At 39.8% G+C, this 15,269-nt stretch overlaps 1 protein-coding gene across 2 annotated transcripts in view; it reads left to right on the top strand.

Annotated features, from left to right (window-relative positions):
• LAMA3 (laminin subunit alpha 3) overlaps nucleotides 1-15,269 on the top strand; it is a 250,555-nt gene that overhangs the window by 175,989 nt on the left and 59,297 nt on the right. The window contains exons 38-40 of one of the 2 annotated variants that reach the window (XM_081078751.1): nucleotides 3,297-3,527; nucleotides 7,488-7,592; nucleotides 13,206-13,315. In XM_081078751.1, the coding sequence (XP_080934877.1) occupies nucleotides 3,297-3,527; nucleotides 7,488-7,592; nucleotides 13,206-13,315 (446 nt within the window). Of the gene's footprint in view, nucleotides 1-3,296; nucleotides 3,528-4,432; nucleotides 4,894-7,487; nucleotides 7,593-13,205; nucleotides 13,316-15,269 lie in introns of those variants that run through there. The other variant, XM_081078752.1, reaches the window with a different exon arrangement.

Genomic DNA, 15,269 nt, shown 5'->3' with positions numbered 1-15,269 from the left:
TCTAATTTTCAACAAAAAAGTTAGGAAACATGCAAAGAAATGAGAAAGTATGGTTCCTACACAGGGTGGGGGACAGAAGGGGGGAAGCAGCAAATAGAAATTGTCCCTATTTAATATAAAAAAGTCTTTAAATAAACATTTTAAATATGTCAAAGAACTAAAGGACACCATGTCTACAGAACGAAAGGAAAATATTAGAACAGTGTCTCACCAAATAGAGAATATCAATAAAGAAATATAAATTTAAAAGAAAAACCAAATAGACATTCTGAAGGTGGAAAATATAATAACTAAAATGAAGAATTCACTAGAAGGGCTGCTATGGACTGAATTGTGTCTCACAAATTCATTCGTTAAAGCCCTGACTCCCTGTGTGGCTATATTTGGAGTAAAGAAGTAATTAAGCTTAAATGATGTCGTAAGTGTGGAGCCCTGATCTTACAGGATTATGTATCAGTATGTCCTATAGTACGTCCTTATAAGAGCAAACACCAGGAAGGTCAGAGTTTTCACCAGGGACTGAATTGGCTGGTGCCTTGAACTAGGATTTCTAGCCTCCAGAACTGTGAGAAAATAAATTTCTGTTGTTTCAGCCACCTAGTCTGTAGTATTTTGTTATGAAAGCCAGAGCTGACTAAGACAAGTTATCAACAACAGATTTGAGCAGGCAGAAGAAAAAATCGGCAAACATTTAGAAGGTCAATGGAAATTATTCATCTCGGGAACAGAAAGAAAAGAGAATAAGGTGAAACAAACAGACTCTCAAAGATATTCAGAATACCATCAAATAAATGTACCAGCATGTGCATAATGGGAGTGCCAGAAAGGGAGGAGAGAGAAAAAAGGGATTAAAAATATATATATTTGAGAAAGTAATGGCTGAAAACTTCCCAAATTTGATGAAAATCATTAATCTACACATCTAAGTTCAACTCCAAGTAGGATAAATGCAAGAAATCCACACACAGAAACATCATAGCAAAGATGCTAAAATACGAAGACAGAGAATCTTGAAAGCAGCATGAGAGAAGCACTTCATCATAAACAAGGGATCCTCAATAAGATTAACAGCTAATTGTTCACCAGAAATCATGGAAGTCAGAAGGCAGTGGGATGACATTTACAAAGTGTAGAAACACATTTTCAGCAAAGAATTATATATCCAGCAAAATGGCCTTCAACAATGAAGAGGAAATGAAGTCATTCTATGTTAAACAAAACTGAGAGAATTCATCAGTACCCAACCCTCCTTACAAGAAATACTAAAGAGAATCTTTTAGGCTGCAATGAAAGGACAGTAGACAATAACTTAAATCCACATGAGAAACAGAGCACTGGTAAAGGTAACTACATATGTAAATGTAAAAGGCAGTAAAAATATCTTTTGTTTGTAACTTTTTTTCTCCTATCTGATTTAAAAGACAACTACATAGAGAAATAATTGTAAATCTGTGTTGGTGGGCATACAATGTATAAAGATGTAATTTGTATGACAATAGCACAAAGGAGCAGGGGAGGAAATGATCCAATGAAAGCCAAGTTAGTGTACACTATTGGAATTAAGTTGGTAATTATATAAATTGTCCACCATGGGCAAATCATAGAGATAGAGTGTAGCTTAGTGGCTGCCTCGGGCTTGTGGTGGGAATGGATAGTAACTACAAATGGCCACAGCGTTCTTTTTGGGGGGATGGAAATGTTCTAAAATTACACTGTGGTAATGATTGGGTGCTTCTGTAGATTTACTAAAAGTTGTACACTTAAAATGAGGGAATATTGTTGTATGTAAATTAAACCTCAATCTGTTAAAATATAAATTTAAATTATGTGTTATATTTATATGTTAATAATAGTTATCATTTATTGAATGTCTACTATATCTTAGGCACTGTGCTGAATACTTTTATACATTATATCATTAATTTATTTTAATCCTCATGACAGTCCTGAGAAATTGGGTGTTATTACTATGCCCATTAAAGACATGTGGAAACTTCAAAGGAGGCAACAGAATCTACAGGTTAAAAGTGCAGGCTTATTAATGATGAAAAGATGCTTAACATCACTAAATCATTAGAGAAATGCAAATCAAAACCACGAGATACCATCTCATATTCATTAGGATGGCTACTCTAAAATAATTTTTAATTAAAAAAACAGAAAATAACAAGGTTGGGAAGAATGTCAACCAATTGGAACATGGACACACTGTTGGTGGAACTGTAAAACAGTGTAGTTGGTGTGGAAAACAATTTTGAGGTTCCTTATAAAATTTAAAAAAGTAGAATTACCATATGATCTAGCAATTCCATTTCTGGATATATATCCAAAAGAATTAAAAATAGGATTTTAAAGAGATATTTGCATACTCATATTCATTACAGCACTATTCACAATAGCCAAGAGGTAAAAGCAACTGAAACATCCATTGACAGATGAATAGATAAAGAAAATGTGGAGATACATACACTGGAATATTAATCTACCTTAAGAAGGAAGGAGATCCCGTCACATGCTAGAACATGAATGAAACTTGAGGACACTAAGCTAAGCGAAATAAGCCAGCCACAAAAACACAAATACTGCATGATTTCACTTATAAGAGCACTCAAATTCATAGAAACAGAAAGTACAATAGTGGTTGCCAAGGGCTTGGAGCTAGGGGTGGGGAATGGGAGTTACTGCTTAATAGGTATAGAGTTTCAGTTTTGCAAGATGATAAAATTCTAGGGATCTGTTGTACAACAATGTGCGTGCAGGTAACAGTATTGTAGTGTACAGTTCAAAATGGTTGAGGTGGGAATTTTTATGTAATTGTGTTTTTTACCGTAATAAAAAATAAAATAATGTGAATGTGTGTGTTCAAGAGAAGATTGTACTTTCTGTAACAATTATGGACATTTAATGAATGATCTGAGCTGCATGACTCAGTTGGTTTCCATATGGTTTTCTCTCCTATATCTTTCTCACTCATTTTGTGCTTGCACAAACAAAAACGCATTTTAAAATAAGCAATAAGCATAACACGGGGAAACTTTACTTCATTTTGTTGTTCCTCGAGTTCTGCCTTCATTTTTTCCCCTTTCCTGTTACATTCTCTCTTTTGGGGAATAAGCCTCGGGCCTTTGACTTCTGCATGTAAATCCGCTTACACTTACCTATCTTGTTTTATTTCATTTTGTTTTGTTATGCATTTTAAATATCTTTTCCTTGACTCTCTCTGGGTGCTGCCTCGTTGAAACCCCTAGAAGTGAGCTTGCCAAAAGGAAACCTTGCCTCTCTGTTTTCACATGTAGCAAAACTTCAGACACGCCAGCAGCGGTGCCCCGGTGACTCGGGAGGAACTGATGACGGTGCTGTCTAGACTGGAAGATGTGCGTCTCCGAGGCCTCTACTTCACTGAGACGCAGCGGCTCACCCTGAGTGGGGTAGGGCTGGAGCAGGCCTCTGACACAGGAAGTGGTCGTAGAGCACATCATGTGGAGATGTGTGCATGCCCCCCTGACTACACTGGTGACTCATGTCAGGTAGGAAATTCTCCTAGTCCATAAAATTTCCCCAAGGGACTCCAGGGGTGTGCTCTCCTGGCTGCTGTCCAGCACTACTAGATGGTCTGGGGGTACTCTGTCTATCACACAAGTTTCTGTTGGGCAATAGCTTCTACCTCACCTGGACCACTTTCAGGTAATAAATATGTAAAAGAAGTCACAAATGTCTCAAAATCCATGAGAAAGCCACAGGATCCCAATAGATCCAGGGGGGTTGTAAAAGTCAGGACTTTCCTAGAAGTAGGAAGGATCCTACTTCGGCACCCCAGTATTTAAGCTATTACTTTCCCAGTAGCTGACCCAGGCTTTTCAAGCTTTTCTCTAATCCAGGGTCTCCCTCCATCCACCAACCCCAAAAGAGTTATAATCCAGAGTGTATCCTAATTCTTCGAGGGTAAATCAAAGCCCAATTTTCTAGCTCACAGCAGGTCCGCATTTGAGACTCAGTCAACCAGATTTGTCCTCAGGTGATTAAAATGTGCCATAAAACAAAACCATTTCATAGCTCAGGCTGGAAATGTGTTCTCTTCCTGAAGAGAGGGAAAGAGCCTACAATGGTTAGTACTATTATTAGGAAATGGCAAACATTATCATTCTGTATTCCATAGACATTCTTCATTTTCTCTTCTGACGCTTTGATACCAGAAAACCCAAACGTGATCTGCACAGAAGAATTTTTTAATTTGCAAATATATTACCTGCAGTGGTTTTCTGTGGACTCCTGTCTTCTAACATGTAGTCCACAGGTACCTATATTCTCCCCACTTCCTTCTATCTCTCTTCTAGCCTGATTAAATAAAATACATAGCCCAAAGGGAAGACTGGAACCTCTGGATTACCACCTTCCTGCCCAGGGCGTGTTCTTTGCTCATGACTCAGCCTGTGATTTACAGCTGCTCTAGTCGGCTAGTGCCGTCTGTCTGTGGGGCGAGGTGGGTAGAAGGTGATGGCTGCCCCACCTCGCAGGGATTACAGAGCAGTGCACTTCTATATGGGACTGTTATGTGTGCTCTCTCACAGGCTGACTCATGGGTGAAGTTTACAGGTGGGGCCTCCTGCCGCAGACAGCCTTCTTTACCTGAGTCAGGCAGGCCTGGGCACTGAGCAGGAAGGGCTGGTATAAGAGGAAGAGGCAGAGGCTTGTGCGCAGCCAGCAGGACGCCCAAGGACCAGCATGCCCCCAGCAGTGAGGTGGTCCGCTCGGAGTGCAGGATGGCTGTGGATCTTTGGGGCAGTCCTGGGGCAGTGTCTGGGATACAATTCACAGCAGCAAAGGGTAGCGTTTCTTCAGCTCCCTGGTCAAAACCACCAGCAAGCAAGTTATGGGGAGTTTAAACCCAACCAGGTAATGTCCCTTTTAAATTTTGGTTTGGGGTGGGGAAGGGTTCTCAGCTTTGTGATATTTTAAGTTAGGGTGATGAATGAATAATGACTGGGCTGGGAGAGGGGCCGATGGTCTCCCCCCATCCGGTTGACTGGCAGTGTTTATTACAGTGCCTAACAGATTGCTCTCCTGAGCTGTTAACCACAAACTCTGTAAACATCAGCCCACCTGGAAATGCCCAGACAGATAAGAGTTTGAGTACTTGTGGCATGTTAATATGCTATAAACTTTGTGTCCTTTTGAGAGTAACCCAAGCCTCAGGACAAAGAGTCCAATGCCTATAGGCTTTCAAATTCTGCTTGGAAGAAAAATATTACCCATAAAGTAAAACATTACAATCAGTGAAATCCGTGATTTTAAAGAATGATGAGGTCAGGTTTGTGTAATACTAACAGACATGCTTCAACTCTTGAGGCATTAAATACTTGGAAATTCTGTTCTCTTTCTTTAAACTTCCTGGATGTTAAATGTACATATACTCACAGAGAAATATATTCTATGGCTGCTGAAATAGCCCTAGAAACCTGATAGGGAGATAATTTTATCATTTGTACTATAAAAGTTTATTGGAAAACTTATCCTGAAAAATTATCACTTAAAAAATGGTTAGCTGCAAAACCCCTTTACTGAAACAATATATTGTGATATATTCATTTTCATTTAGAGCAAGTCTTCAATACAATCTGAATACTTGAACTGAATTTTATGTAAAATGTGGAGTTTGTGTGCTTTATAGAGGTGAGAAAATAATTATATTTCAGTAACTGGCAAGTGTTTTATCTGAGAGTCACATGATACATAACTCTTACAGAGTGCTTTTTTTATTCTAATCAAAAGCAAATTAAGGTGGATGATTTAATTTTAATCAGGATACAATATCCTCCCCTAAAAGCATGTCTAGCTAAGGCTTTTACTTGGGTATGTGTCACAAACAAACTAGATATGCTTATTTGTTTGGATAATTTTTTTTTTTTTTTACCAAATATGATTAGAAGCATGTGCTGTGATAAGGTACTTGCCACTTATTAGCAGAAGTTATTTGTAGATAGGATCATACTGTCATGGGCTGAATTTCATTCAAACATATCTCTCAGCTGTGCTTTCAGCTAAAGAACATTCCTTTCATACTTCGATTCTCCTTTAGACAAGCCTATTCATATAACAGATAAAGTAATTTAACTTTTTGCAATGTGTTCTTTTGTCTAACATGGTTTCTAATAGCCAAAGGGAAAAGTGTGTTGGAAATTATAGTCTTGTTGTTGCATACAATTTGTAGTCATTGGTAATTTGGGGAGAAGCTCCTAGCAGCGACTGGAATATTCCACTCTGGGAAGTACAGGGGGCTTCTTTCTCTAGTCTTCTCATGTTGGCTTCTTCCTTCCCCCACTTGACCAGGTAGAGATCTTCATGGCCGTGGATGAATCAGAATAGACAGTTTATTTCAAGATTTCTCTTGATTGTAGTTTCAGAGTCTTCCAAACACATGTGGTGTTTAAAGAGGATTAGAAAAATGATTTTTTATTTGAAATATTAATTTTTCCTGATGCTTTGAAGATAGGACACATAGGAGATCAGTGCAAGAAATTAGGGACAACATCTGATTTTAATCAGTGTACTGATTCACTCTGCCAAATAATGGAAATAGTTATAGTTCCCTTTAAAGACAGAAATCGGAACAATTTTTAGTGGCTGGTGTAAGAATAATTGCTTTTTTTTTCTATTGAGGGCATTCTTAACTAGAATCCTTTTTAAAAAATATATCAGGTCATGAAAAAAAGTGTAATTCTCTTCATCCATATGAAAAATAGTAACTTGTGTTACAATGGAAAGAGACAAAATACTGGAGATAGAAATAATCAAAGTGATATTGAATGAGAGAAGACCACAGGGGAGGGGATTTCCTGGAACTGGTCTTTGTGTGCTCAATCAGAATGAAACATCCCTGCAAAGTTCTGTATGAGAACGAAACCACGTTCCTCTCCCCTGACTTCCCTATTTTGCCCATAGGCTGGTGAGTGGCAGTGAAATCATTCCACAGTTCTGCCATGATTGTGTAGATCCCAACGAAGACTGCTTATTCTCCCCTCTTCACATACTGTCTTCTCTACCAGCCTAAATCCATATTTGGAGAGGTAATGGCTACCAAAGAGAACTTGAACCTGAAGGGAATTTGCTTAGAGGTGCTCCCCACTAAGGACTGAGGTCCTCATCCCATTTGCTCTTTTACCACCCCACCCCTGCACTTGCCCTCAAAACAATAGGCATGAGAAGGAGAAGAAGCCACTTCCACACCCACCCTCCATACTTCCCCTTTCTCTGGTTTCCCATCACATGTCTCCCACTCAGGCACAAGCACACACTCCCACCGTGGTGTGGAAACAAAATAGAACCTGACAAACAGCAAGTAGACCTGGCTAGTGTTTGAAAGTAGAAATCCACACACAAACTGAAGGAGAGTAGATAAAAAAGCAAATCTTTGACAGTCAGAATTGTCACATGCTTTGGATAATTATTTTCTTTCTTTGTGTTAACTAAATACTTTGTTTAAAAAATAGGGTTGCAGCTCTGGACACTATCGGGATTTATATACTGGACGGTGTGCTCCCTGCAATTGCAACAGACATTCAAATCGATGCCAGGATGGCTCGGGAATCTGTATTGTGAGTAAATTGATGCTGTAATACTACCTGTGGGCAATCTGTGTCTCCCTATTCCCCCACCCACCCACCCCCCACTAAGCCCTGTGACATCAAACATCGCATCTCCTACCAAACCCTCAATAGAGGTTGCTACGTAAATGCAGGAGGCTCCAGAATTATCAGGTTGAATTATATTACACTTCACTTTTTCCTGCATTTTAACATGGGCCATCAGAGAACACCTGTTTGAACAATTAATTTACACCTTGGCTTCTAAATCTCTGCTTCATTAAATGGTATTCATGGGTGGATCCCAAGATTTAACTCTGGCCAGGATATAATAAATCGGAGCCATTACTATGGGCTCCAATTTCATTGGGGTGGCAGCAGGTTGTGAGAAGGGAGTTTTGTTGCTGTCAGATGAGCAGTAGTTCAAAAAAGCAATTAAGGGAAAAGGAGATGCTAAGAAAGGCTTAATGTGCACATTCAGTCAGCCATTCACAAACCCTCCACGGTTGCCAAGACAAAGTGGGTTTATGTGGGAAGACAGGTGAGCAGAGTCCTTGTATTATCCACTGGTAAACCGTCTTCTTTTGCAATATTTTAGAAAATGTCTTCTTTTGGAATATTTTAGAAAATGTTCCCAGAGAAAACTAGATTCTTAGGAAATTTTTCCTTTGCATCCTGAAGCAGAACATTTTTTATTCTGCTGACTTCTTCCCTTTCATCAGAGGTTCTCTTCCTGGGAGCCAGGACCTCCCCAGTTAGAAGGAGAATGGACAATTCCAAGGAAAGGAGAGAGTGTTGGTACCCCAGGAACACAGAGCTGCCCCCCCAACACACACACACACACACACACACACACACACACACACACACACACACACTTGGGTTGTGCTGTTTGGAAATGCATTCTTCTGGCATGGATTTCTTTTACATTGTGTAATGCAACTAGCGTGTGTTTCAACTACAGTATTTGAGTTCCTAGACTGAATTAAGTCAATTAAACATGTCCCAGGGAACTGCTTCCTCTGCAAGATGGGGCAGGTCAGGACAGGAAATTGCTGTAAAGAGACTGATAGAATATGTTGTAGAATATTAACCTTATAAGTTCAGAAAGAATAAAAGACATTGAGAAATATTGTTTTTAGCTCATACATATTCCTATATAATAGTTTGTTTGATAATGTATGTTGTGAGGAACACAGGTTTATGCTTTAATGAAATATAGTTATCTTGTCACTGAACCATTTCTAGATGTTGAGTCTATAAAAGCTGCTGAAGGACAAAGGGAGTTTTCTCTGCTGTCCATTCACCCAGTGAAAGGATCATTAGTGAGAGTTAGAATTCATGTGTTTTAACAAGATTTTCTTCCCCATTTCCTTTCTTTGTCAGCAATGTCTTCACTTGTCCCTAGTGCCCCTGTGGCCTTTAGAAACTATTCATTCAGAAAACCCTTACTGAGCATTTGCTATTGTGGGAGGAACTGAGCTAAGAGCTGGGGTTACAACCATCGGGCATAATCCCCACTCTCACAAGGCTCCCTGTCTAGTGGGGAACGTGTGTGTGTGTGTGCACGCACATGTACACATACACACAGGCATGGAGCCCATGTCTGTGCTCACCTAACTGCTCAGTAGCAGTCACAGAGTACCGGCGCTACTCTCACATGAGGTCATTGCATGGGAGCCCAAGATACTGCCCTCATTCTCAAAGAACAGTAACAAGGAAAACAAATACTATCAAATAGACTGATTCCTCTGCACATTGGCCTCCACCTCTGAGGGTCCAAAGTCAATTTCTAAAATCTGGGACCTTCCACATATGCAGATCTCTATGTCTTTTCAAGAATAAACTTTGAATTAAAATACAGTAGCCCAACTCCTTGCCAATAAAGCAGTGTGTGTCCAGTTGAGAGGCAGGAGCAAGAGGTGATGTGGCCTGTAGGTGCCATCGGCCAGACGGACCTTTGATGATGATAATGGGCTCCCCTCTCTCCACTGAGGCCCTGCCTCTTTCTCTTCTTCCTGCCCACTTTCTCTCTCCTCCACACCCCATTTCCTCCTCTACCCCTGTTCCCTTTGCCTTCTACTATCTCAGTCACCCTCATTTTCCTCTCTGTTCCCATGTCCCTTTCCCTTTCTTTTCTTCTCTTTCTTCCGTTTTTCTTCTTTTTATTCCGTACCACTTGAGCCCATCTTCCTTCCTTCTCACAGAATGATTTATGTGAAACTAACAGAAACTAACAGGGGTCCCCTGGGACTTGCAGCCAGGCTCAGGGCCCCCGTGATCTGCCCTGCTACCTCTCCAGCTGCATCCTGCCCCCCTTGCACTTCTCCCTCCAGAATACCATTTGCTTCACATCATCTGCACATGCTACTATGCGCCTGCAAGACTGAGAATCTGTGCACACTGTCCCCTGCGCCTGGAATGCCCTTCCTTCACTTCTCCACCTAGTGAATTCCTCTCCTTCTATTCTCCATGCAGGAGGCATCATTGCCTCCAGAACCCCTTCCTGAAGCTCCTCTTGTTCTTTGGGGGTGCTGGTACACCTTTGTTATATTTTTCACATTGCATCCAATATGTTTATTCACAGGGTTCTATCTACCCAGGTCAGGGTACCGATCCATTTTTGCATCCCTAGCATAGTTGGGCATAGAATAAAGGCCCAATAGATGTTTGGTGTTAAATGGAGATAGGAGAGCACATATTGTGGGAATGGATATGGATTAATTCACTCATTCATTTATTCACAAGGAAACTTGATAGGTAGATGCCTTAGATTTGCAGGACTGATGAAGACAGCTTCTAGGGTAGATGCTCTCAACTGAGGATGAGGGGTGTTCCAGACATTCTTATGGGACTTTATCAGGCAACACTGGTTCTGTCCCCTTCCATGATCCTCTCCCCTCACCCCTGTGGAGGACCAGCATTCAGAGTGTTTTTAGTAACATACAGGTGGCAATTCTTGCTTCTCACATTCTTGCTTCTCTAGTGTTTTCAGCTCAGAACTAAATAGACACAGGACTAAAACATATCTATTCAGGTATATTCTTCTTCAAAATTATCATTTGGAGTTATAAAAGAAACTAAGTAGTTCAAAAGAATGGATGTTTTCTGAGAGAGTCAGGGCCACCAGGCAAAGCAAAGGTGGAAGAAGCCATAAGTACCTCACCTGACATCCCTGAGAGACTCCTCTGTGGATCCCAACACACTGTGGATTTGTTCCCAGTGTCTGGACCTGTGGAGAAAACCCACAGGGCAGTGACATTTTGGAAAAAAGGGAGGGATTCTGGACAGGGATGAGCTTTCTGATGATGATCAAATATTAATATGTGAACAGCATCCTACTTCAAAGACCCACCTAGTTTTCTGGAATACTAAGTAATCCACTGTGTTTTCAGTGCAATTTTATATCTGGAAAAATATGAAAATATATTTTAACATCATAGCAGATTGTGTAATTCTGTTATTCAAAGGTTCGTGAAGGATAGATCTGTTTAAGCTGAACATTTATGATTGAAGGACAGCTCTTGCTAATCAGAGCAGTACCACACCCACTTAAGACATAAAAGTGTGATCAAAACATATGGTGAATATTTAAATTTTAAAAAATCTATTAACAGTCAAAGACACACTGCCATTAATTCCCCTCAAAACACTCCCCCTCTCTTCAAACACACTTATCCCATTGTTCTTGCCACTTTCTGAAGAAGTTCTGGAAATCCTCTTTCGTGTCTTTAGTTGTGCTGCTGTGGCTGCCTTGATGTTCTGAATTGATTCAAAATGTTTACCTTTCATGGTCAGTTTGACTTTGGGGAAGAACCAGAAGTTGCAAGATGCCAGATCCGGTGAATAAGGTGGATGAGGCCACACTGTAATGTTTTTATTTGACAGAAATTGCCATAGCAGAAGTAATGTGTGACACAGAGCCTTTCCATTGTGATCCCAAAATGCAGTGTGTGCTCCTGCCAAATGCCATCCAAAGGAAAGGCAGGGATCTGCAATACAGGAAGTGGCGCATCAAACATTAGTAACAGTGTGTGACAAGTTTCAACTTGTTCGGTGCCGTCCGGCGGGTGTGAGCTACGGTTGAGAGAAGGTGTGTTTTAAAGTGTGCTGTAAATCATCCTCTATCGTGACAATGCTCTGTGTCACACATCACTTCTGGTATACGACAAATTCTGTCAAATAAAAACATTACGGTGTGTCCTCATCCACCTTATTCACCAGATCTGGCACCATGTGACTTATGGTTCTTCCCCAAAGTCAAAATGACCATGAAAGGAACATGTTTTGAATCAATTCAGGACATTGAGACATCCAGGACAGTTCAACTTAAAGACACTCACAAAAGAGGACTTCCAGAACTGCTTCAGAAAGTAGCAAGAATGATGGGATAAATGTGTTGGAAGCCAGGGTGAGTATTTTGAGGAGGATTAATGGCAATGTGTCTTTTACTGTAATAAATTTTTTTAAATTTAAACATTTATTGTATTGTTTGGTCACACCTCCTATGTGCATATTTTTTTCCCCAACCTGGCTCCAGGCATTACTTAAAAACTCACATGGATTAGTTTCCCACTCAAGAAGACTACCTCTGCACACAGAAGTAACAAATATAAGCAAAATTTTTAAATTATACATATTCTAGGCCATATAATTAACACAAACTATCTCTGAATTATCAAATGCCCACTGTAAGGAGTGTGTGCCTGGCTATTTTTTGTGTATATTTTTGGGTGTATTTTATTATTAGAATAAAGCCAAGAAAGTTTGTACTGGGCTAAAAATTGTACAAACTAAACAAATCCAACACAATCCACTGAACTTTGTCTCAGTAGACTGTTCAGTTGCAAGGCTGTATCTAAGTGCTTTACTGAAGAATAACTTTCATTAGACAATGACTTTTACATGAAAATCATTAGATTCACATAAACACAAGCTTATATACAATGAATGCCTTGCTTCTTTGAAACATTATAATTGAGTGCTTTTTTCACATATGGTGCAACTTTTTATTATTTTAACAAATGCCGTGTATTAAAAACTTATTTCAGTTTTATTGTTCTTCTGCGTACAATTGGTAAGTGAATTATGAAATCAAATCTAGTTAATTTTCATAGAGGCAATTGTAAGGGGAAGAAGAAAGAGGAAAGGGATTTACATTTGTTGAGACCCTGGTATACTTAAAAAAAAAAAAAAAACAATGTTGGAAAGTGGGTATTATTCTAACTGCATGTTTTAAGAAAATTAGAATTGTATGTAAATCATACACCAATAAAATTTATTTATAAAAAATCACTGAGGCTCAGAGAGGTGAAGGAACTTGCTTAAGATCCCACAACTATGAAATGTTAGAGTGGGATTTGAACCCAGCTGGTCTCTCTCCACTTCATCATGCCTCCCAACATTAAACACCAAATAGCTGACAGAAGGACACTTACACCTTTTTTTCTAGCACCAACAATGATTGGATTCCAGACAGGAAAAATACATGGTTGGTGGAACCGATATCACCATACAGAGTCAGAGGACTTGAGTTATAATTGTGTGAGTAATTAAGAAGACAATGATCTCAATAGTAATAAATGTAATCAGCTGCTATTAATTGAACTGTTTATTTGTCCCAAGAACTGCCAGCATAACACTGCTGGGGATCACTGTGAGCGCTGCAAAGAGGGTTACTATGGGAACGCCATCCAGGGATCCTGCAGTGTCTGCATGTGTCCTCATTCAAACAGGTACTGTGGAAGCTTGAAAATAATCTATAGAGACAGGAGGTAGTTTGGTGGTTGCTTAGGACTGAGGGTGGGGGTGGGGGAATGGGCAGTGACTGCTAAAGAGTATGGGATTTATTTGGGGGGTGATGAACGTGTTCTAAAATTGATTGTGGTGATGGTTGTACAATTCTTTGAGCATCCTAAAAGCCATTGAATTGTACACTTTAAATGTGTGAACTGTATGGTATATGAATTATATTTCAATAAAATAGTTATGTTAAAAAAACAAACAAAAAATGCAAAACAAAAACAAAACAAACAAAAGCAGTCTTTCCAAGTGGTATGCTTGTGGGTGTTTCCTTTTCCTCTTTCCTTTTGCTATTCATCAATGACTAAGTAATTATTTGTTGAGTACCCATTACAGGCCTAGGACTTAGTCCTCTATAGATGCCAGTAAAGAAGACTGGCAAAAAGTCTGATCTCATGAAGCTTAATCTAGAGAATATGGACGGGGGAGTTGGCACATTCAATTAATGTATGCACAAATAAGTATACCTTCAGATAGAGATGGCTTATGCAATTGACTAAAGGGTTATGTGATTGATAGTAAGCAGACTCTTTAGAGAGGGTGCTATGTAGAAGGGCTTTCTGAGGTTGTTGGGCAGGGACCAATGAATGAACAGATGGAGTACACCACGGCAATATCTTAGCAATGAGGGTTCCAGGCAAGAAAAAAAACAGAAGAGAAATCCTCTATCATGATGTGTTCGTGGACAGTAAGAAGGCAAGAATGATAAGTCCAGTGTGGGAGACAAAGGGCCAGGAGATGAGGCTGGTGGGGCAGGGTTCAGATCCTGAAGACCTTATTCCTGCATGCTGGAATAAGGCATTTGGATTTTACCCTCAGTGTGAAGGAAGCCACAGAACAGTTCTGGGCCACAGAGTGATGTAAGCTGAGTTGTTTTTCAGACTCCAGTATGGCTGATAGGCTATGTAGGTAGAAAGCCGCCACCTTCTTTTCATGATAATCCATGTTCCATTTGGGCTTGGCATCTTCTATTCTTGTTCATTGTGACATGTTCACTGTGGGTCCAAGCAAAATGGAACGAGTAAATAAATGAAGCAACAAAATCAGGAAGATACTGATAAAGTATCAGTAGTGCACAGATTCTGGAACAAGTGTAGACCACAAGGCTGATTGGTATCAGCTGAGCAGCAGAGCAATTGGCCAAGTCACTTGGCCAAATGTTGCTTTTCTGAAGATGCGTATTTGAAATGTTCACCCTGCTTTGCTATCTATGGGTTTGATGCTCCTTAAACCTGCCCAGTCCTGTGGCTTTATTTGTAAAGAGATCTATCACTTGACACCAGCCTAGACTTGTTTGAACAGAAGCTAGAAAGAGTGGAAAGCAGAGAGATTTCCACAGGGTGCTTGAAGCAAGCCTTTCATCTTTGGTGGCAAAGTGTATTGTTAACATCAAGGTCAGGTTCCAGCTTCCATGCAGTTGCTGTAATACGTAGTTCCTCAGATTTATCAATAAAATTCTATTTTTATCTAATCTTCTTCCAGCAATATTAATACTGCGGACAAATTTCTAACTGTCCCTTTAGAACTGTAACTCTGTATTCACCTAAGAGGCCAAGAGAAGCTTCCCAAAATAAGAATTCTCTTACCAGCAAATGACAAATGGAATTATTTCCCCTCAGATTTACGTCAGCATAATGTTCAAAGCACAGACATGGGCATTTCACAAGGCAATAGGGATTTTTCACGATCTCTTCATTTAATTAAAGAAACAAAACAAAAAAACCTTCTCAAATATACGCCAGTTTAGAACTAAAAGAAAGGGAATCTAAATTTCATAACTTGATTTGGAAAATGTAAAGCTCACCAATGATTGTGCCCACAGAAATATGTAGGTGGCAACCATGCTTTGTGCCTTAGTCCCTCTGGGGCTCTGAGGGCCTGGCTCCT

This window comes from Rhinolophus hipposideros (assembly GCF_964194185.1).
Source record: "Rhinolophus hipposideros genome assembly, chromosome: 17".
Classification (NCBI taxonomy): Eukaryota; Metazoa; Chordata; class Mammalia; order Chiroptera; family Rhinolophidae; genus Rhinolophus; species Rhinolophus hipposideros.
The sequence above is the reverse complement of the archived record's forward strand: the minus strand, read 5'-3'. Positions and strand labels throughout refer to the sequence as shown.